Raw genomic sequence first — 22398 nt, forward strand, 5'->3', positions numbered from 1 at the left:
ATGACCCAATTTAAAAGAATTTAAAAGGGGGACCACTGGGAAAATAACATAAAAATACCTCCCAAAACAACAACAAAATGCAGATTTCCTTTCTGGTGATACGGCTACTCATGAAAGTAGAAGGGAACGAGTTCTCAGTAGCTACTAACTAGATCTCTGATATCTGTTAAGCACTGGCTGTGCTCCACTGCCTCCTTCTTCTCTCCTTTCTGTTCTTCACCTAGCAGGCAGGGAGTAGTTTGTGGACAGAGCCAGTTAGACTCATTCAGTTGTCCTGCTCCTGGGACAGGCTTAAATGGAAAGCAAGATTTCTGCCAGCAACCATTTCCTCTGGCTACTCGGATGGCTTCACTGATGAAGACACTGTCATACTTCCAGGTCTCTAGGCTGTTCTAGTTTGCTTCTGTTGCTGTGACATCATGGCCAAAAACAAGTTTGAGGAGGAGAGGGTTTATTTCCACTTACAATGCTAGGTGACAGTCTATTATTGAGAGAAGTCTGGGCGGAAACTTGAAGCAGAAACTATGGAGGAATGCTGCTTGCCAGCTCATACACACTTGACTAGCTTTCAGTATTGATACAGTCCAGGACCACCTACTTGAGGAATGGTGCTGCCCACAGTGGACTGGGTCTTCCTACATCAATTAATAATCAAGACAATCCCTACATGCCCACAGACCAACCTGATCTAGAAAATTCCTTAATAGAGGCTTATCCTCTGAGGTGACTGACTCTAGGCTGTGTCAAGTTGACAATTAAGGCTAACTGACACGTTTCACAGATGTCTGCTGGGAGAGCAGGGAAATGCTATGGGGTTGTAGTCATCTGCACTGAGTGGGGCAAGCAGGGGATCTCCTGCATGCTCCACTACATGTGTATAAGCATGTGTGTGCGTGCACACGCACACACACACACACACACACACATCACATCACACCAACTTGTGTTATAAGACCTGGCTTCTACATCTATTTACTTGCAACCACTGACAGCTTTACCTACCCACTGTACCTAGCATCCCAAGTTGATGGTCTTATGCAAAAAGACCTTTGTTCATTTTTGTGTCTCAGGTCAACTTCAGACTGCAAGCAGTTTTAGCACTTGTGATTTGAAGTCTTTCTCCCTACAATCAGACCGGTTCTGCTAGATCAGTGTATGGCTTTTGCATGGGTGCCCACAAAGACAGGAAAAAGCAGAGAGCTTTGACTCCCAAAGCTGTAACACGCAATTCCTTAAGATGGCCTCCTGACACAGGCCCAGGATTAAATGTTGAAAATAGAGAATTTCGCCAGCACTGGCACACAGGTCCCCTCTTTCTCTATGCTGTATTTCTGCAGAGTGCTAAGGACGTGCTAATGTTTCTGAGTCTCTCCTTCCTTTTACCTAGATTCCTGCTCTCTGCCCTGCCACTCCATGTGTCTGTTGCTAGGGTACTGTTTTGTACCCTCTGTTCTAGTCTCCAAAATCTGAATTTTCAGTCTCTGTTTACTCACAACTAAACTTCAGTGTCTTCTCACTGTTACCTACCTTAAAGGGAAACTGCTCTCCAGCTGCCTTGACTCTATCCCCCAGAGAAGCTGGGTGCTTCTAATGAGATTCTTTGTACTCCACCCTTCAAGTGGGTATGTAATGCTGTTATTCGCCATGGCTTTCAGTTCATCTTTCCTGCTGGCAAATAAGCTGAACCCAAGCAGCTGTTCCTCTAGTAACTGCAGTGCGAAGTGATGGTTCAAGTCTTTGCTCTCATTTCTATCAGGTCCATATTTTTCTTTCTGATAAGAAGCTTTAAGCACAATTTCTTTTTATGTGTATGTTTTTTCTTTTCTATCTATCTATCTGTTTTTTTTTCTTGAGACAGGGCTTGATTTCACAGCTCAAGCTAGCCTCGAACTCAACTCTAAAGCCCAGACTGGCCTTGAATGCAAAGCAGTTCTCCTGCCTCAGTCTCCCAAGTCCTGGGATTACAGGCATGAGCCACCAAGTCCAGCTTGGTACAAGTCCTTTTATTTATTTTTTATGTGTATGAGTGTATTGCCTGCTTATATAAGTGCACCCATGTCATGCAATGCCTGAGCAGGATGAAGTGGGTGTCTAATCCCCTGGAGCTGGAGTTACAGACAGTTGTTGGCCACTATATGGGTGCAGGGATTTGAACCTGGGTCTTCTGCAAGAGCAGCCAGTATTCTTAACTGATGAGTCATCTCTCCAGCCCCTTGGTACAAGTCTTTTGGTGTTCACACATGCTGTGTTTATCTTCCCTTCTGAAGTCACTCTCTGTCTTAGTTATTTCTCTCATTTCTGTGACAAAATACCTGATAAAGGCAACTTAGAGAAGGAAGGATTTATTCTGACTTTCAGTTGCAGGGTTTAGTCCATCAGAGCAGGGAAGGCATGGCTGCAGGGACATGAGGCAGCTGGCCACATTACCTTAACAGTCAGGAAGCAGAGATATGAATGCTGGTGCTCTGTTCACTTTCTCCTTTTTATTTAGTCTGAGACCCCAGCATGGGCTGCTCACATTTTGGGTGACTCTGTCTACATTTCAACACTCAACACACAGCACTCGCTCAGATATATGCCCAGAGGTTTGTCTCCTAGGTGATTTTAGACACTGTCAAACTGACAGTCAACATTAGTTATATCATGTTCTTTGACTGACTTTATGATATATGGGTATTAAAAAATTTTGTCCTATCTATTGGGAAATATTTATATTTATTTTGTGTGTATAGAGGGGAAGCATGGGTGTATACAAAGGCATACATATGGATGTCAGAGGACAACTTGAGGGAGTTGATTCTCTCCTTCCACCATATGACATGGGTTCTGGAGATTAACCTCAAGTAATCAGGTTTCGTGGCAAGGCCCCTTACCCTGGAGTCAACTGGCAAAACCACATAGGGGCATTTAAAATACCTATAATTTTTATGTTATGTGTATGAGTGTATTGCCTGATGTGTGTAAGTGCATCCCTGTTGTGCAATGCCCACAGAAGTCAGAAGAGGGTGTCGGATCTCCTGGAACTGGAGTTAGGACTGTTGTTAACTGCCATGTGGGTGCTGGGAATTGAACCCAGGTCCTTCATAAGAGTAGCCAGTGCTCTTAACTGCTGAGCCAACTCTCCAGCCCCCATAATGGGGCATTTAAACTGGCACAGTCACTTTGGAAAATGGTTCTGTAGTTACATCCAGGTGATAATCAAAATGTTCTTTGACCGACTTTATGATATATGGGTATTGAAAAATTTTGTCCTTTCTATTGGGAAATATTTATATTTATTTTGTGTGTATAGAGGGGAAGCATGGGTGTGTACAAAGGCATACATATGGCTTGTACAACAGCCAAGTCATGGATCAGTCTAGCCTGCCAATCAGTGAGTGAATGGATAAAGAAAATGTGGTTCATATACACAGTGGAGTTTTTCTCATCATAAAGAATGAACTTATAAGCACACACCTTTAGCCCCACCACTCGGGAGGCAGAGGTAGGCCAATCTCTGTGAGTTCAAGGCCAGTGTGGTCTACAAGTTCCAGGCCAGCTGGGGCTACAGGGAGACCCTGTCTCAAAAAAATCCAAGAAAAAAAATCATGAAAATTATGTCATTTGTAGGAAAATGGTTAGAAATGAAGATCATTATATTAAATGAAATAGACTCAGACAAGTATTCCATATTTTCTCTCATATGCAGAATCTAGATTTTAAAAAAGAGATGTCAAAGTAGAAAAGGGACTATCTGGGGAAGGAAGAGGATAAGGGTAAGAAGGAGGGGATAAGACAGGGTAGTGGGGGATATGATCAAAGTACATTATATGTTTGTATGAAATGAAGCCCATTATTCCTACAATATGCTAATAAAAATGAACTGATGGGTAGTAACACTAACAGCAACCCCTATCAGAAACTCATCTTTAAACTCACCAACAGATATGCAGGAGAATGCGCACCCTTACTTGAGGGAGCCCTATCTGGACGCATCCCTAGTCAACACAGAACAGGTAAACACAATACACTTAAAGAGACATTATGCAACAATGAATACTTAAGACCTATAGCTTCATACACAGTATAGATGAACTGTTTGAACAATGTTGAGTTAAAGTAGCTGGCCATGAAAGACAAAGCACATGATTCCATTCAAAGTACAGAGCCAGGGAACCCCATCTCACTTTTCCCTGCTTGGGCTGGTGTCCTTAGAAAACCTATCAAACATCACACTGTGCCATTTGAAAATAAAAAGCTAACAAAAGTTCTTTCTGTGAGAGATGCAAATAAAACAATATATGTGAAATTTGCTTATAATAGTCCACAAAAAAATAGAAGGTGAGTCTAGTTTTAACAAGATGCCTTTAATCTTGGTAATTCTTGAAGATGAATGCTGGGAAGGTGGTAATGCATCTAACTTAACACTTGTGAGTTATGTTTCCATCAAATAAAAAAGCTTTTCTAAAAGGAAGACAGAAATGAACTTACAAGGTCTGATTTAGAAGGTCCTCAAAAGTTGGCATTTTAGCTTCTTCGTATAGTTTTTTCAGTTGTTCTACATGCTCTGAATTATCAATACCCATTCCCATGGACAGAATTTCAGTTCGAACGTTATATTCAATGACAGACGTTTTTAGATTTGAAAGTTTTGTAATGTGCACCTTGAACCAAAGGAAAAAAAAAGTACAATTTGTAGGAATAATACTTTGAATCTTTTTTTTTTTCAAACAAGGTCTCCCTGTAGCCAGAGTTGGCCGAGAACTCGCTATGTAGACCAGGCAGGCCTCGATTTCAGAGCTCCACCTGCCTCTACCTTCTGAGTGCTGGGTTAAAGGTGTGCACCACTACACCTGGCACACTTGGAATCCTAACTGATCAGGAGTACTCTTACAGGGGTTCTCAGTCTTTCTGTAAGTCAGGTGCTTGGTACAGATGACAGTGTGCAAGGGCTTCCACTGTGGCATGTAGTGATACTACCACTGAAGTAATGGTAGAATCAACTCAAGTCAAGTCAGTCCTACACTGCAGAAATATGATGAGGTACGGGGTAGAACCCAGGTATAATATCCCAGTCCAGACCAATCTGTATAATGCTAAAGCCAGACATGTACTTTTTCATATTTCTTACTCTAATTTGGCCTCTTTAGCAAGGAGGATCTTAAGGCTCAAGAGTTCTTGTGTACCTTGGAAGGGCTCATGCCAAGGCCCCAGTTCTGTGTTCTAGACCAGTTCCTCCATTTGTTTTTTCTGCCACCAAATCACCTCAAGTTATGCAATTTAAGGAAGCTATGAAAATCTATAGCAGTTGGATTCCTGTGGGGGGAGGTGTAGACACAGGTCACTGGCCATTCTGTGGCAGGACAGACTGGCTCCATTGAGCACCTTCCTAAACAAACCCTGGACACACACTCCCACCCAAGAATGCACAGAAAAGTCTGCCTTCACTTGGAGTCAAGGGAGAGTTGCTCTTGGAAGGGAAGAAGAGACCCTGGGGTGTTTGCTCCCCTTTAGCATGCCAGCAGACACTGACAGACATTTTGTAGCAGTGCAAACATATTTTCTTTCTTTTTTGCTTCATTTTCTGAGCTGTAGTTAAACAAACCCTGCTTAATAAAGTTTCTGTTTTTTTTTTAATCTAATAAAGAACAACTATAAACCTAAGTATGAAACACCACCTCAGGTCCTTAAATATCTCTACTTGCCTGCTCTGGTAATTGATATTTTCTCTCCTAAAACTATTTTTCCTTCTTATTTGTAAATCTTATACCAAAAATCCCCCTTTTAATATGTTAAAGCTTTTCCAACCTAATAAAAATTACTTTCAAGAAAACAGGAACTGAGTTCCCTTACCTATGATAAGCAATCATAGTAAGTAAGATTTGTCTAACGCAGCAAAACTTTGTAGACTTCTTGAAGTATGAGGATAGTGTCATACAGGCCTCGTGACACAGGAGCTTTTATGTCACTTTCCATAATCAGCTCCATATGCCAGCAGATCTCATCTGCTTTTCTTCACAGATGGAACACAGGAACCAGTAATGGTCTTAGCACATAGTGGGAGCTCAACAAATACATTAAAGAAATGAGGTAGAAATTGTGAACATAATAAATGCAGCTTTGGATGCCCAAGGACTGAATCATCAATATCACTGGGCATATCCCAGGATTTTAGGGACCATTCACAAAACTAGAAAAGGTGGGCACTGTGGCAGCAGACACTGACTATAGCTTCTCAACCTTGTGGGCAGTGGACTGAGAAACCCACTTTGTGATTTATGATTTATAATTGAAAAGGTAAACTAAAACAGAATTGTAAATATTATAGAATGCCACATGTAGCGAGGAAGAGTTCATGAACTTCAACTGTGAGATAGTGTGTGCATTACACACCCAATGCTCATGGAGTACACTGAACTGTAAGGTAAAATAATCTACCACAAAACAAAGTCCACACCAAACTCGTGATCTAAATAACATGAAAAACATCTCCCCCTAACATCAATTCCCAAATAAGCTTCCACTGCTATGATGTAAACAGTTATTCAAGCAACAGGTCCAAGTAATTTGTATCATTTTAGTGGGCCATTTATAAATAGATTTATTTTTAAGAAAACTGCATACTTACCATTGGATCAACCCAAATAGTATTTCCCAAAGCAAGCACCACTTTTGCCTCATGCATTTTCCCAATGATTTTATGATGAATATATCTAGTAACCTGAAAAAAATGTTATTCATGTGAGGCTTTAACAAAGTATCTCATCCTGTATGTGCTGTATCGTTCACAGAACATCCCACACATTTCTTTTGAGCCTCATAGAAGTTCTATGAGGTTGAAGAGGCATCAGTCCCTTTCCTCATTAAGGGTAGCAGTAGAGTTTAACAAGAGCAGATGTGAAAGAGTGCAGGAACATGCCCAACATCTCACGCTACTGAGTTCTGATAATAGGTGGGAGCCGGGCCTTTGGATTTGCAATATTGAATGTTTCCCATCATTGCTGGGGAACCCCATCTCCCCAGTCAACTTTCAGAAAGCTTTCCAGGTCTGGGTGTTCATCTCATTGACAGCTTAATGAGGGATGTGGAAGCTCTTCTTGCTGCTCAAGGGGACATCATGGCCTGAAAGCTGCACTGCAGCAAGTGACACCACAACTGAGGGCTCTGCTTTCTGCGCCCATTGCCATTTATCCCTTACATTAGGGCCAGAACAGACAAGATCTGTCTGAGTCATCTTTCATGTCTATTTTAATCCCTATAGAGCAGGATGAGAGAGCGCTAGTCCTCGTCATAGAACAGTGAGCAAACTGGAAACAAATCACAGAAGAGCCTGTCTTCATATGAGACCAAAGGGTCATGAGAATAAGAACTATAACTTTCCTGTTGATGGGTACATGATCAGAACTCAGCAGGCAACTGGCACACAATGGACATTAAGCAAATACTATACAACAAAAGAAGATGATTTCCAGTTGAAAAGGCTATTTTTTATTAAACTGACAACACTAAGGTTGTGTCTATCTTGATACCGACTTATTTCCTAGACAGTGTTTAACCTATTTAAAACTCAGCCAAATTTTACTTTGCTAATCATGATGGCTTATCTCATATGCCATTAACCTGCTTCCACAGGACTTAACTGTTCCTTAAAGAATCAGAACCATCATCATGAACAGAGCTCTGGCAATGAGCGGGACTGTCTATCAGGCCCCTCACACGTGCTGGACTGCCTTGTGAGTCTGAGTGGGATGGCCCTATGTTTACGCCACTTGGAATGGGCACTTCTCTCTTTTTGGTATTCTATTTATTCTGACTGATGACATCCTAGTGAATCCAGAGGGTCCCATCCAGAGGAAATGTCTCTTCCTTTGGGTTTTTCTGGTATCCAGCTGTCCTGTATCCATCCTCTCAACCCTGACAGAATCCCCTGGCCTCTCCAGGGATCATCCATGACCTGTGTCCCATTTTGGGATTCAATTTCATGGGTGCTCATACTTTTTTTTTCATGACCTGTGTTACACCAGTTCTAAGTCTGAGCATCAATGACAATGGCTACAATGTCAGCACTCCCTGGTACCTCTAGCTCAGTGCTGAGGTACATGTGCAGGGGCAGGTAGGACTGTCCTATAGCAGCAGTGGTCTCAGAACACCATGCTCTTAATGGCCTAAAAATGTGAAGCAAATGCCAAAACTTGAAACTTTAAAATATTTATTATTTTTATTTTATGTGTATGAGTGTTATACCTGCATGTAGGTAAGTGCACCTGTGTCGTGCAATGCCCACAGAGGACAGAAGAGGCTGTCGGATCCCCTGCAACTGGAGTGACAGACAGTGGTTAGCTGCCATGTGGGTGCTGGGATTCGAGCCTGCGTCTTCTCCAAGAACAGTCAGCGTTCTTAACTGCTGAGCCATCTCTCTAGCCCCCAAAACTTGAAACTTTAAATGTAATGTCAGAAGCTACAGTCCCAGCTACTTAGGAGGCTAACACAGAAGGAATATTTGAGGCTAGGCATCCAAGACTAGCATGGGAAACAGTGAGAGTCCCACCTTAAAAAAACAAAAACAGAACAGCAATCCTTCCATATGTATACACTCAAAATTAGTACCAATTCTGTGTAACTTCTGGAAGAAATATATTCCATATGTCAACAAAACATAAAAAGCAAAGTAACCCACCTTTGGGTTCCATTCAATCTCACTGTCAGCAGGCTTCACCCTACACACAATGAACTCCACAGCCTGAGGGGGGAGAGTGTAGAACTTCTCTGGGAGCAGTAGTAGCTGGTCTCTTGTGATGAGTTTGGTCCTGCCTTCATCTATGAACTTTACCAGAACACTCCCTAAGCCCCAGGTATCTTCCTTCTGGCTCATCTCCAACACCTGAACCCTGAAGAACAGTAGGGACATCAGGAAATCCAAAAAGAAAGCCGTCTTTGTCTCAACTGACTCTTCACATGGAAAGCATATAATACTGCTACACTGAAGTTTTACTCCACATTAGAACCGAAAAAGACAAAGGCCCTGGAGTTTTTAAATGGTAGACTAACGTACATATAACCATCTAATATGTGGTACTTCTGAATAGCCAATCCCTCTATCTGATAAACTAATAAAAATTAAAATGGCAAAGTAAAGAGTCAAGGTTTCTGAGACGAGGCTAACACCAAAATGTTGCTGTTTGTGTGGATTCACAAAGGTGGGTACAAATAAACCCGTGAGTTGGGTAGTCAAGCTGGAACACTGACTATGCCACCCACTGAGCCGGCCTTAGACAACTTACTCAACAAGACCACAGCTCAGTTGACTTATTTGTAAAGACAATGCTTCTTTTATAGGAATCTGAGAGAAATTAAATGAGTTAGAGTGTGTGCTACAAGCAGTGATGATCAATAAATGTTTGGGGAATGTGGCCACTGTGCTCTATGCCCAGGAGCTGGCAGAGTTTCATATGTACACATGTACCAAGTGTCTTGGGCAGTGTGCCAGCACCACCTTCTTGGGAGGTGGCTGGCTCATGGTATGCACCCTCATTCAACACACAGTGGTAAGATAGGCATTCAATGTTGCTTAAATCACTTGATGCCACACAACTTCAGAGATAAGATGAACAGATATTTTACCTGTGGAAAAGTGTGTTTTCTTCTAATCCATACAATCCAAATTTTTCCACTTTTTCAGAAGCTGTTTTATTACTGGAATCCTTAAAATGTTCATTCATTTCCATATTAAGAGTTGCATAAAGATCCACATGTTTATCGATTATACGCCCAAAGAAATTTGTTGCATTTGAAATGTAAAAGGGTACTATCTGAAATACATATAGTAAATATATGTAGGAAACAATCTAAACATGTACATATTTCCCATGTCTGCAGAAACTAGCACATGAACTAAAATCCTAAGGTATACAGAAAAGGACCTAAGAGTAAACCAGGAATAAACCAGGCTAAAACTACACCAACCAAACCAAAGTAAGTACCATACGCACAAATAGTCTTAGTTCAAATGTAATTTCAGAGTAAATTCCATCATTTAAAAGCCTCATTTTAGGGTCAATGGATGGCTCAGTGGGTACAGGTGCTTGTACAGGCCTGACCATCTGAGTTGAATCCCTGGAGCCCACAAGGTGGCAGGAAAGAATGGACTGCTGAGAACTGATCTCTACAGGTGCACTCTACTCTTGCACACACAGTAAAGTTAAAACTCCATTTGAGTTATGTGTTCCTTTGTTTACTGAAACCTTATATAGTTTTCATTTTAAGATACACATTTAAATGTTTATACAAGTATATATATATATATATATGTTGAGCATATTATCCCTCAATCCCATTCTCCCTCTATTGCCCCCATCCCATTTGTCCCCTTTGTTCCCTAGACAACTTCTCTTCTACCTTCATTACATATACACATATGATTTTATCTGACTATGTAAAATCTAAGAACCACAAATGAGAGGAAAATACACGGTAACTGTCTTTCAGAGATTGGCTTGATTCGCTTAATATGATTATCTCCACTTTCCTGCAAACAACATAACTTGTTGTTGTGGATGTGGATGTGTAAGAATCTCTGTGATCAGCTGGACATGGTGACACATGCCTTTAATCTCAGCACTTGGGAGGCAGAGGCAGGCTGATCTCTGTGAGTTCAAGCTGGGTGATCTAGTAATTCTTAGTTTTTTTTTTTGAAAAGCTCCACACTGATTTCCATAGTGACTATTAACAGTTCACAAACCTAACAGAGACTAAGGTTCCTTTTCTTGCCAGCATTTGTTATCATTGTTTTTCTGATGATAGCCATATTGATAGGAAATGGAATCTCAATTTTAGTTTCAATTTGCATTTTCCTGATAGCTCAGGATGTTAGACAGTTTAAAAACATTCATTATCCACCTTTATTTCTTCTTTTGAGAACCCTCTGTTCAGTTCCTTGGCCCATTTATTTATTAGGTTATGTCTTGATTTCCTTTAACTGTGAACTTGACATAATCTAAGAATCATCTGAGAAAGGAGGCTCAACTGAGGAATTTCCTCTATCAAACTGGCCCGTGGACATGTCTGTGGGAGATGATCTTGTTAAATGATGTAGGAGAGCCCAGCCCATTGTGAACAGCACCATTCCTAGGCAGGTAGGCCTGAACTATTTATATAAGCAAGCCAGCTGAGTATAAGCCAGCGTGGGCAGCAGTATTCTATGGTTCCTGCTGAACTTCTTTGGCTATGGAATGAGCTCCTCAGTCACAAGTAACACTATGGAATAGCAGACCTGCCTTCAAGTTTCTGCCCTGACTACCCTCAATGGTGGACTGCACCTGGAAATGTAAGGTGAAATCAACCTTTCCTCCCCTAAATTGATTTTGGTCAGAGTGTTGTATAAATGGCAACAGAAATGAAACTAGAACAGGGTGCTTCCTTGTTCAGTACTTTTGTTCTTCATATATTTTGGATATTAATCTTCTGTCAGATGTATAGAAAAGATTTTCTCCTGTACTGTGGGCTCTCTTTCACTCAATTAACTGTCTCCATTGCTGTAGGGAAGCAGGAGGTCTCATTTGTTGATTGCTGGCCCTATTTCTTGAGTGACTACAGTCTGATTCAGGAAGTCCCTACCTGTGTCTATTTCTCCTACTTTTTCTGTAACATTTTCAGAATATTGTGCCTTTTTTCCTTTTTTTTTTCTTTTTGAGACAGGGTCTCCTTGTAGCCCCAGCTGGCCTTGAATTCGGAGCTCTCTCTGCCTCTGCCTCCCCGGTGCTGGGATTAAAGGCATGTGCCACCACGCCTGGCTACTGGAGTTGATTTGTGTATATGTGAGAGACACGGCTATAATTTCATTCTTCTACATCTAGATATAGAGTTTTCCCAGCACGAATTGTTAAAATGCTATCTTTTCTCCAATGAATATTTTTGGCATCTTTGTCAAAAATTAGTTAGGCCTTCTATCTGGATTTTCTATTCTACTGCATTCCACTGATCTTCATATCTGCTTTTCTGCCAGTACCATGCTGTTTTTGTTAGTATGGCTCTGTAATATAACATGAAATCAGGATGCTGATACCTCCAGATTTCCTCTTTTTCCTTAGGATTGCTCTTTGGCTATTTAAGGTCTTTTGTACTTCCAAATGAATTTTAAGATTATTTTTTCTATTTCTGCGAAGAATGTTGGGATTCTGAAGGGAATTTCACTAACTGTGTAGACTGCTTTGGATAAGATAGTAATTTTCACAACATTAATTATTCTAATCCATGAACACAAGAGGTCTTTCCATATTCAAGTATCTTCTTCAATTTCTTGAGTGTTTTAAAGTTGTCATTGTAGAGATATTTCACTTTCTTTTGTTAGGTTTAGTCCAAGATATTTTTTTGAGGAAATTGTGAGTGAGATGATTGTGATTCCTTCCTTAGCAGGTTTGTTATTGTAAAACAGGAAGACTTCTGGCTTGTCTATTAATTGTGTATGTTGCCACTTTGCTGACTGGTTGAGTATTTAAGGTCTCATGTAAAGAAATAAATCATTTTCAAATACAGATAACGTGACTTCTTCCCCTACTATTTGTGTCCTTATTTGTCTTATTTTTAAAACATTTATTATTTTTATTTTATGTTTATATTTCCTGCATGTGTGTAAGTGCACCCGTGTTGTGCAATGCCTGTGGAGGTCAGAAGAAAGTGTCAGATTCCCCCTGGAACTGGAGTTACAGATGGTTGTTAGCCACCATGTGGGTACTGGGAATCAAACCCGGGTCCTCTGCAAGAGCAGTCAGTGCTCTTAACCACTGAGCCATCTCTCCAGCCGCTTATTTGTCTTTTTGCTCTATTTAAACTTTCAGCACTATCCTGAATGAGAATGGAGAATGTGGATGCCCTTGTCTGCTTTCTGATTTTAGTGGACATACTTTCATCTTCCCCATTAAGTATAATGTTGCCAACAGCTTTGTCATAGATAGCCTTTATTACAGTAAGATATATTCCTTCAAGTCCTTGTTTCTTCAGAGCTTTTTTTCATAGGGTTGTTGGATTTTTCCAAAAGCTTCTTCTGTACCTAGTGAGAGGTTCTGTATGATTTTTGTCCTTGAGTCCATTTATAGGATGTATCGTATCTTTTGATTTGCATATGGTGAATTACCCCGTCATTTTTTAATAAAATACATGTGACTATGGTGAGTGATCTCATGTGTTCTTGATTTGGTTTGCAAGCATTTTGTATCTATCTTATTCAGGGAGTCTGAACTATAATTCAGTTTCTCTCTCTCTTTCTGTCTGTCTGTCAACAGTCTGGTTTTGGTATCAGGATAATGCTAGCTTTTAAGAGTTTGAGGGCTGGAGATATGGTTCAGTGGTTAAGAGCACTGGCTGCTTTTGCAGAGGACCTGGGTTCAATTCCTAGCACCCAAATGGTGGCTAACAACCATCTGCAACTCCAGTTCCAGGGGAATCCAATGCCCTCTTCTGACCTCCACGGGCATTGCAGGACACCAGTGCACCTACCTACATGCAGTCAATACACTCATACACATAAAAAAATAGAGTTTGACAGCATTTGTTCCTTCCCCATTTTATGGAATACTTTGAGAAGCACCAGTATTAATTCTTCTTCAATGGTCTGGTAGAATTCAGAAGTGAAGCCATTTGGAGCAGAACTTCAGTTGGGAAATTTATTATTTTTTTTACTACTACCTCAATTTCATTGCTTGTTATAACTATGTTTATTTCTTTTTGGTTTAATTTTGTAGGACATATACATCTAGAAATTCATTTTTTAGATTTTCTAATTTATTTGAATATGTTTTTAAGGTATAGTCTAATGATTTTCTGAATTTCATTAGTATCTGGCAATAATGGCTCTCTTTTCATCTCTATTAATTTGGGCCTTTTCTTTCTTTTGATTAGTTTGGCTAAGAGTTTGTCAATCTTGTCAATATTTCAGAACCAACTTTTGCTTCATTAAAACTTTGGATTTTGTTTTTCATTTCCATCTCACTGATTTCTGCTCTAATCTTAATAATTTGGAGTTTGGCTTGTTCTTATGTTTTTAGGTCTTAGGGTATACCATTAAGTTATCTGAGTTCTCTCTGCTTTTTTTTTTTTTTTCTTTCCTTTTGAGACAGAGTCTCACTATGTTGCCTGGCCTGGAACTTGCCATCTATCTATACCAGGCTGGTCTCGAACTCACAGAGATCTGCCTGCTTCTGCCTCTGCCTCCCAAGTGCTGAGATTAAAGTCATGCATCATCACACCTGTCATACGCCAGACACCATGCCTGTCACCATGCCAGACACTATGTCATATATTTTATTTTATTTTTTAAGTTTTTGTTTGGTCTTTCTTTGAGACAGGGTCTCCCTATAGCTCCAGCTGGCCTGGAACTTGCAATGTAGACCAGGCTGGCCTTGAACTCACAGAGATTCGCCTGCCTTGATGTGCACCACGACACCCAGTACATTTTATTTTTATAAATGCATAGATAACAGAAATGGGAACACTGTAAATAAAATTAGGAAAGTTATTCTAATGTATACCTCCTTCTAAAATTTATGGAAAATGAATTCTGTTACAATGAACAACAGTAAAATATGAAGGTCAAGTCTTGTATCCATTCATAATAAAAAAAAGAATATATGTAAAAATATAATTTAAAACTGAATAAGATGCAGAATAATTCCTACAGATTGTTTTAAATGCGATCAGAAAAATAGCCACAAAACATCAAAACTGTAACCTTTAATTTCAAAGTAAGCCATTTTTTGGCTTATTAATTAAAAAGATGAGGCACATACCTTTAATCCCAGCACTCAGGAGGCAGAGGCAGGTGGATTTCTGAGTTCTAGGCCAGCTTGGTCTACACAGTGAGTTCCAGGTCATCTACACAGTGAGACCCTGTCTAAAGCAAACAAAATTTTAAAGATGATATTTTACATAAAAGAATAAAATAAAACAGGATGGGAGGGTATCAGTGGTAGAGGGTAGCATGTTCAACATTATCTCCCCAAAAAGAATAATATAAATTTGAATTAGGAAAACTTAAAAATGAAATGATAAAAATTAGAAATTAAAGAAAAAAAAACTTTTTTCTTTTTTGGGGGGGTTCTTTTTGAACCAGGGTCTCCCTATGTAGACCAGGCTGGTCTCAGTTTCACAGAGATCCACCTGCCTCTGCGTCCTGAGTGCTGGGATTAAAGGCATATGCCACCAAGCCTGGCTGAATAAAAACCTCTTTCAATAGTGAAACTGTAGTGGATTGATTGGTGGCCCTTCAAAAAGTTATGATGAGGGCTGGGCGTGGTGGTGTACACCTTTAGTCCCAGTACTTAGGAGACAGAGGCAGGTAGATCTTTGTGAGTTCAAAGCCAGCCTGGTCTATATAGCAAGTTCTAGGCCAGCTGGGGTTACAGAGAGACCCTGTCTCAAAAAGAATCCCCTGGGGAAAAAAAAAAAAAAAAGGTCTATGAATCTAATACAACATATAGTGGGTTTGATTTTGAGCGTGGCTTTTAAAAATTATATTTATTTGTGTATGGGGGCAGGAATTACATGTGAGCCTCCGTGGGTGGGCATGTGGAGGTCAGAGGAGTACTTGAGAGTTGCTTCTTTCCTTCCATTATGTGGGTCCTGGGAATTGAACTCAGGTCGCTGGGTTTGGTGGTAAGCACCTTTACCCACAGAGCCATCTATCAGCCCCAATAATGCTTTAAGGGAGAGAGGTAAAATTTTAAATAATTAAAAAAAAAAAAAGAAGAAGAACCGGGTGTGGTGACACATGCCTTTAATTCCAGCACTCAAGAAGCAGAAGCAGGTGAATCTCCATGAGTTCAAGGCCAGCCTGGTCTATATAGTGAGTTCCAGGTCAGCTGGGGCCACAGGGAGACCCTGTCTTAAAAAGAACAACAACAACAACAACTACTACTACTACTACTACTACTAAAGAATTTAAAAGAGGGATTTGAAAGAAAACGACTAAATTCTAACTCGGGGATTAATTCCATCGGTATCTCAGGTTTTCTTCACAGGAATAAGCATGAATGTTTAGAAGCTTTCATGTTATCACTGTAGAACTTAATAGCCTCCAGATGGAAATAACATTTTAAAAATTAGAATTGGAGGGCTGGAGAGATGGCTCAGTGGTTAAGGGAACTGGCTACTTCTGCAGAGGACCCAGGTTTGATTCCTAGCACCCACATGGCAGCTAACAACTGTCCTTAACTCGAGGTCCAGGGGATCTGACAGCCTCTTCTGACCTCCGTGGGCACTGCATGACATGGGTGCACTTACACACATGTAGGTAATACACTCATACACGTTAAAAAAATTAGAATTGGAAAACAAACTCTAAATTGTCATCAATTTGCCCAATTTGTTATTTTTTTTTATTTCGTTTTGTTTTTTTGTTATTTTGGAGACACGGTTTCCCTGTTGCCCTAGCTGGCCTTGAACTCACAGAGATCTGCCTGCCTCTGCCTCCCAAGTGCTGGGATTAAAGGCGTGTGCCACCACACCTGGCCATTCTTGGTTTTATATAAAAGACTGGGTCTTGAAGTAAGGCATCTAAGGACCCGTTCACCCCTGCTATCAGATTAATGGAAAGTAGTACACTAATTAGAAGTCATAATTATGTTGCACTCAAGAGTCTATTGCTTAGAAAACAATTTCATGAAAATGACCATTAAGAATTAGGCAAAAGATGTCAGTAGCACTTACTCTAATGTTTCCAAACAGTGGCAGAGCTTTGTTAGATAATTTTCTTGGCATGTCCATTTCTGGGTTCATATGGTGTCGATCAGGGCAAATTCTTTTGTCTCTGAAAAAAATGACAAAATTTTAAAATAGGAAGAAAACAATAACATGAATTTTAGACATTCTCCAGAAAACTGAACTGCAGCTGTAACCAGAAACATTTTATTCTAAATGTCTTAAATGTTAAATAGCCTCGTCAAATACTTCAAATGATGCTAATAATATGTAGAAAAAGTTCTATGATTTAATCAACACGGAATAAGCTTAAAGGACAGAGTTCTTTATTATGTTTCTAGACATTTAAAAATGCATTATGTCAATGTACTACCAAAATACTTAGAAACATATCATCATGATCTGTAATAAAGGTCAATTAACCTCTAAGCCACAAGTCTTTCCTTAACTATGTCACCTCCAAACTAAGAAATAGTTGAAGTTCTAGTTTAAAAAGTCAATAATCCATTTAAATGCATAATGAAAACCAGTACTAATAAGCAGTTTAGTGTACCATATATTAAAAAGTTACCTTGACACTAAATTTGATCCAGTAGATACATTATTAAACTTCGATTCCCTGGCTGTCCATTTACAACACATCTGGAGATCCCTCTAGATTGTTAGGATACTCAAATTGATCTACAGAATCAGGGTAATCCATACCAAAATTCCAGCTAGGCTTTTTGAGAATCTGAGGGCTTATTTTAAATGTATGTCGAGATGCGAATGCTCTGAAACCACCCTGAACAGGAGCAAATCTAGAGGAGTAAATGCCATATGCCTTCATAAAGTTGCAAATAGAGTTAGCATGGCGCAGACACAAGGAGCAGTGTACAGAACAGCATCTTCCAACAGCCCATAAAGCCCATCATCTGGCTTAAGTCAAGAGTGCCTTCAAGAAGGGAGGACACGGTGTTCTAGATGAATGGTGCTGGAACAGATGACTACATGTAGACAAGGAAAGCCGCTCCCTATCCATACAAATGATACAGTCATAAGCGCTCAAAACTTTTAGACTTTGATTGTGGTTGCTCAACTTGTACCAGAGAAAGCAATCATATCTGGAATATGTAAATGACTCCCACAAGCCAAGAACAAAATGATAAATGCCTCTATTATTAAAATGTAGAAAAGACATAAATACAAAGATTTTATAAAAAGAGGATGGTCAAATGTCTCACAAACATGTGAAAAGATATTCCACACCACTTATCGTTATGGAAACACTAGTTAAAATCACGCCTCCATGAATCTAAGCACTGGAAAGGCGATGGAACAACTCAGATTTCCTCCACTCTTGACAGTTTTGTACAAGTCAACCATTTTGAGAGAGTTCAACATATGTCTACCCCATGATGTAAAAACCTATTCCTTTGTATCTACTCTACAGAAGTGCATACATATTTCCACAAAAAGACATGTATGAGTATTTTCAAAGCAGCTCCATACATAAAAGCCCCAAATGAAAACTACCACAGCCTTGTTAGCTGAAGAGTGGCACATACATTGCAATATAATCACAGAACACAATACTGAGCCACAATATAAAGTAAAATACAGATAATACAACACAGACAAATGTTGCTTTTAGGTTGGGTTAAAAAACCTACACACTATAATTCTATGTATATAGAATTAAAAACAAGCAACCCCATAAGATATAGACTCAGACTATGTTGTCTTGGTTAGTTTTTATTGTCAACTTGACACAACCTAGAATCACCTAGCAAGAGGGAACCTTACCTGAAGAACTGTCTCATAGACTGGCCTGTGGGCATGTCTGTGAAGCACGGTCTTGATAGTTAGTTGATATATGAAGGCCCAGCACACTGTGGACAGTATCATCCTTAGGCAGAGAGTCCTGAGCTATCTTGCTACACGTAAGCCAGAGAGCAAGCCAGTAAGCAGTGCTCCTCCATGGTTACTCTTTCAGCTTGTGGTTGAGTACCTGCCCTAATTCCCACAATGCTGGACTGTGACCTGAAGTATAAATCCCCCTAAATTGCTTTCCTCCCCTAAGTTGCTTTCAGGCAGAGTCATTTATCACAATAACAGAAACCAAATGAATACACTACCCATTAATGGATGAACGGATAAAGAAAATGTGGCGTACACACAGAGAGTGTAGTAGTATTCAGTCATGAAGAATGAAGTCTTGTCGTTTGTAGCAAAATGAGTGGAAATAGAAGAAATAAGTAAAATAATCCAGTCACAGAATAGCAAGTACTGTATTCTCACATGTGGAAATGAAAAAAAAAAGTTGACTAGAAAGTAGAGTTCTGATTACTAGAGATTAGGAAGGGTATGTGGAAGGTTGGCAGAAAAGAGAAGCTGGATTTGGTGAGTGTAGCACCCTGTGTGTATGTGTGAAATATCACACAGATCCCACTAATACATACAATTAATATGTGTTAATTAAAAATAAAAGCAAAAAGTGCTGGGCATGGTGGCACTTGCCTTGAATCCCCGCACTCAGGAGGCAGAAGCAGGCAGATCTCTTCTAAGTCCCAGAACAGCCAGAGTTGTATAGTGAGAGCCTATCTCAAACAACCACAACAACAAAAAACTCAAAATAAAATATAAATTAAACCAGATGTTGATGGTAATGACAGCTATGAAAGGATAATCACTTTTGGAAGAGGGTACCTCAAAAAGACCTCGTAGGAACCTCTGGGTGCTCCCTTTGAATGAGTGGAAGTTCACACAAGGGCATAGGTATGTGACATTTTCATCAAGTGGCAAACTTACTGCCTGTGAATTTTAATGCATGCCATAACTCAATTTTAGAAAGAGCACTGGCTTACTTGCAAAAGCCAAATGCCTTCAGAAATGGACAAAGCGGTCTTCTGGCTTTCTTATCCTCTTTGGCTTCCAGAACCCCTGCAGTAAACTCATACAGCTCTGATGGGATTTTGGCATCTGCTCGCTCCAAGTATCGCACCACACCAACAGCATGGCTTGCATTTCTCTCCGTTAGCAGCAGGACAGATTTGGTTTTTTTATCTCCCTGCTCTGCAGAACCCTTAAAATTGGGGGTGAATAAAAGAAGATCATTCATACTAATCTGATCTCCATGAAGCTTTGTGGGCTCTGAATCTGCTATTACACAGAAATGATAACAGAATAAAGATAATAAAAATGGATCAAACCTGGAAGTGATCAGACATGCAATACAGGCGTCCACCAAAAACTTTAGGTGAGGACGGGAAGCCGAAGTGAACTACACAGTTGGCATCAGTGATGGCCAGGAGGGGTATGCAGTCATCTGTTAAGGCTAGAGAAAAGGATGTCCACAAGGTCCCATGAATTGGAGTTTTCTGCATGTACGCTAAGAAGCAGGCCCAGCACCCAAAATGCAGCACATTTCTGTATTATATTCTACTTTTTTATTTGAGGTGCTGAGGACTGAACCCATGAATGCTAAACAAGTGCTCAACCACTAAACCGCCTGCATCACACTTTTTTTTGCATCATACTTTTTAAATGAAAAGTAATGTCATGTCTCTCTCATTTTTGACAAAAAAATGCTATAGCCTAGACAATTAAATTCCAGGAAAAAGTGGCCTTTTAGCTTGGAAATACCTTTTTCTATCATAACTCCAGGCTGTCCATATATACATTATCCTTTATATTTCTATATTCACCACAATAATATTATGATAATGCTTCACTACAGGTACATGCGTAGATAGATGGACAGGCAGGCAGACAGACTTTATAGACTACATGTGTAGATTTTACATACAGGACAGAATCTTTAAGTTGGAACTCCAGGAAGAACTTCTGGATGAAGGGTCACTCACTGTCTGCTAACCTGAGAGACCTAGGGGCACCTAGATTCACCTTGTCAGAACTCTAGTGGAGGTCAATTTTCACTTTGAAATTAAGATTACTAATACATTCTGAGTAAGCATGAGAAGTAATGAGGAATCTGAAGATGAGATAAATGATCCCTATTAGCACAGCCATCTCTAAATACAAATAGAAGTTAAAACACTCACCTAAAACAATGTGAGAGCCAGAACTTAGCTGCTTCTTCCACTGTTCTAAAATACTTTTTAACTTAAAATCTATTTCTTTATGCATTTTCAAGCAAAATATTGAATTGCTTTCTACTACCTAAAGATGAAATCAAAGGAGGTACCAGGTCAGAGTCAGGAACATGTAAGCTTGAAGTCAAGAGTTCCAGCAACACTTATCAATGTAAGCAACTTTAAATAACCCAGGATAGCATAAGTCTCCAGATGAGACTACCAACTTCAACAAGTATATTCTCAAAGTTCTTTAGTTTTCATCTAAAAATTCACTTTAAGCAAAATACCATTTGCTCAATCTACTTCCATTACTTTTAAATAACGTGTGTGTGTGTGTGTGTGTGTGTGTGTGTGTGTGTGTGTTGTGTGTGTACATAAAATGTGCGGTAATATTATAAATAGGGTGTGTGTGTGTGTGTGTGTGTGTGTGTGTGTTGTGTGTGTACATCAAATATGCGGTACTATTGTCAATAAGGGGTTTTAAGTTGTATCCTCTATACCCTCTAGCTTATCATGATGGAAAGACTGATTTTTAAGTTCCGTATTTGTTTTTGTTTCTTTGTTCCTGCATTTTAGAATGAGTATCTACAGAACCATATTAAGCAGAATAAATCTTTAGCCAATTTATTTGGTGTTTCTGCTGCACGACAGTGTCTTTACCATAAGCTACTCAGGTTTCTTAAGTAGAGTGCACTGATGTTTTGTCACAGACCAGATCCATTCATACTTCACCACTGATAAAGCCACACAGCACTGCTCCCTTTTCATTGGACAGGCTGAACCCTGTGAGGCTCCTGCTCTGTGCCAGGTCCCTGCTTTCAGTGCTTCCCCCACACAGCCCCCTTCCCTTTTGATTGCTTAACTCAATCTCCCAAACACATACTCAACTACCCCTTTTCAGATCATTCCAGATTCAGCTATGACTTAAACGAATGTTGAAAATGTCTTGAGATGAGGATAGGTTTACCTTATACACAATTTCTGTTTCAGCTACTGTGCAGGTGAAGATCAAAGTCTTCTGGGCTTGACTTGGAACAAAATCAAGAACTTGCAGCAAGGTAGAGGTTTTTTCACTCTCTAGGCAAAGATGCACTATCTGATAGTGAAATACAGAAACAGGTGTTTTCTGAATGTTCAAAGTACACCAATCTCACTCTTCCTTGCTAAAGTATTGTTCTAACAGAGATGAATAGGATATTGATATAAATTTAACTCACAATTAGAGATTTGCATATGAAAACACAACTATTCTTATCTAACAGTCAGCCATGACATGCGAGTTATGTCCTTGTGCTCACCAGCCCCTCCCCATCACCTGCTGGACATTGCCATAGAGGGCAGCCTCCTCCGGGGCGGTGATCACAATGTGGGGATCCTTCATGAATTCTCTGACTAGATGTTCTACGTGTCTGTTCCAGTGAACACCCACTGCCACAATCTGATGTGGTGCAGACTCCCGTTCCTCCACTTGAACATTTTTTTTAAAGTTATCTAATATGGCAAGCATCTAAAAAATTGGTAGAATTTAATCTTTATTTCAAGAGAGTAAGAATTAGTCTGACAGAACATAAAATTAAGGGACTATACATCTGATGTTTTAAGAGTGGGGAAAGCCTTCCTAAAGACAAAAAGGAAAAGAAACTTTTTTAAAAAT

General features: G+C 39.8%; 1 protein-coding gene across 1 annotated transcript in view; it reads right to left on the reverse strand.

The window, feature by feature from the left end:
* Tdrd12 (tudor domain containing 12) overlaps window positions 1-22398 on the reverse strand; it is an 82662-nt gene that overhangs the window by 6161 nt on the left and 54103 nt on the right. Inside the window, exons 17-26 of the mRNA XM_029566643.1 lie at window positions 22060-22251; window positions 21712-21840; window positions 20712-20829; window positions 19860-19984; window positions 19515-19732; window positions 16678-16777; window positions 9601-9788; window positions 8657-8867; window positions 6608-6700; window positions 4471-4643 (exon numbers count right to left, since the gene is read on the reverse strand). Coding sequence (XP_029422503.1) covers window positions 4471-4643; window positions 6608-6700; window positions 8657-8867; window positions 9601-9788; window positions 16678-16777; window positions 19515-19732; window positions 19860-19984; window positions 20712-20829; window positions 21712-21840; window positions 22060-22251 — 1547 coding nt within the window. The remainder of the gene's footprint in view (window positions 1-4470; window positions 4644-6607; window positions 6701-8656; window positions 8868-9600; window positions 9789-16677; window positions 16778-19514; window positions 19733-19859; window positions 19985-20711; window positions 20830-21711; window positions 21841-22059; window positions 22252-22398) is intronic.

This window comes from Nannospalax galili, unplaced genomic scaffold (assembly GCF_000622305.1).
Source record: "Nannospalax galili isolate Female #2095 unplaced genomic scaffold, S.galili_v1.0 scaffold159, whole genome shotgun sequence".
In the NCBI taxonomy this organism is placed as follows: domain Eukaryota; kingdom Metazoa; phylum Chordata; class Mammalia; order Rodentia; family Spalacidae; genus Nannospalax; species Nannospalax galili.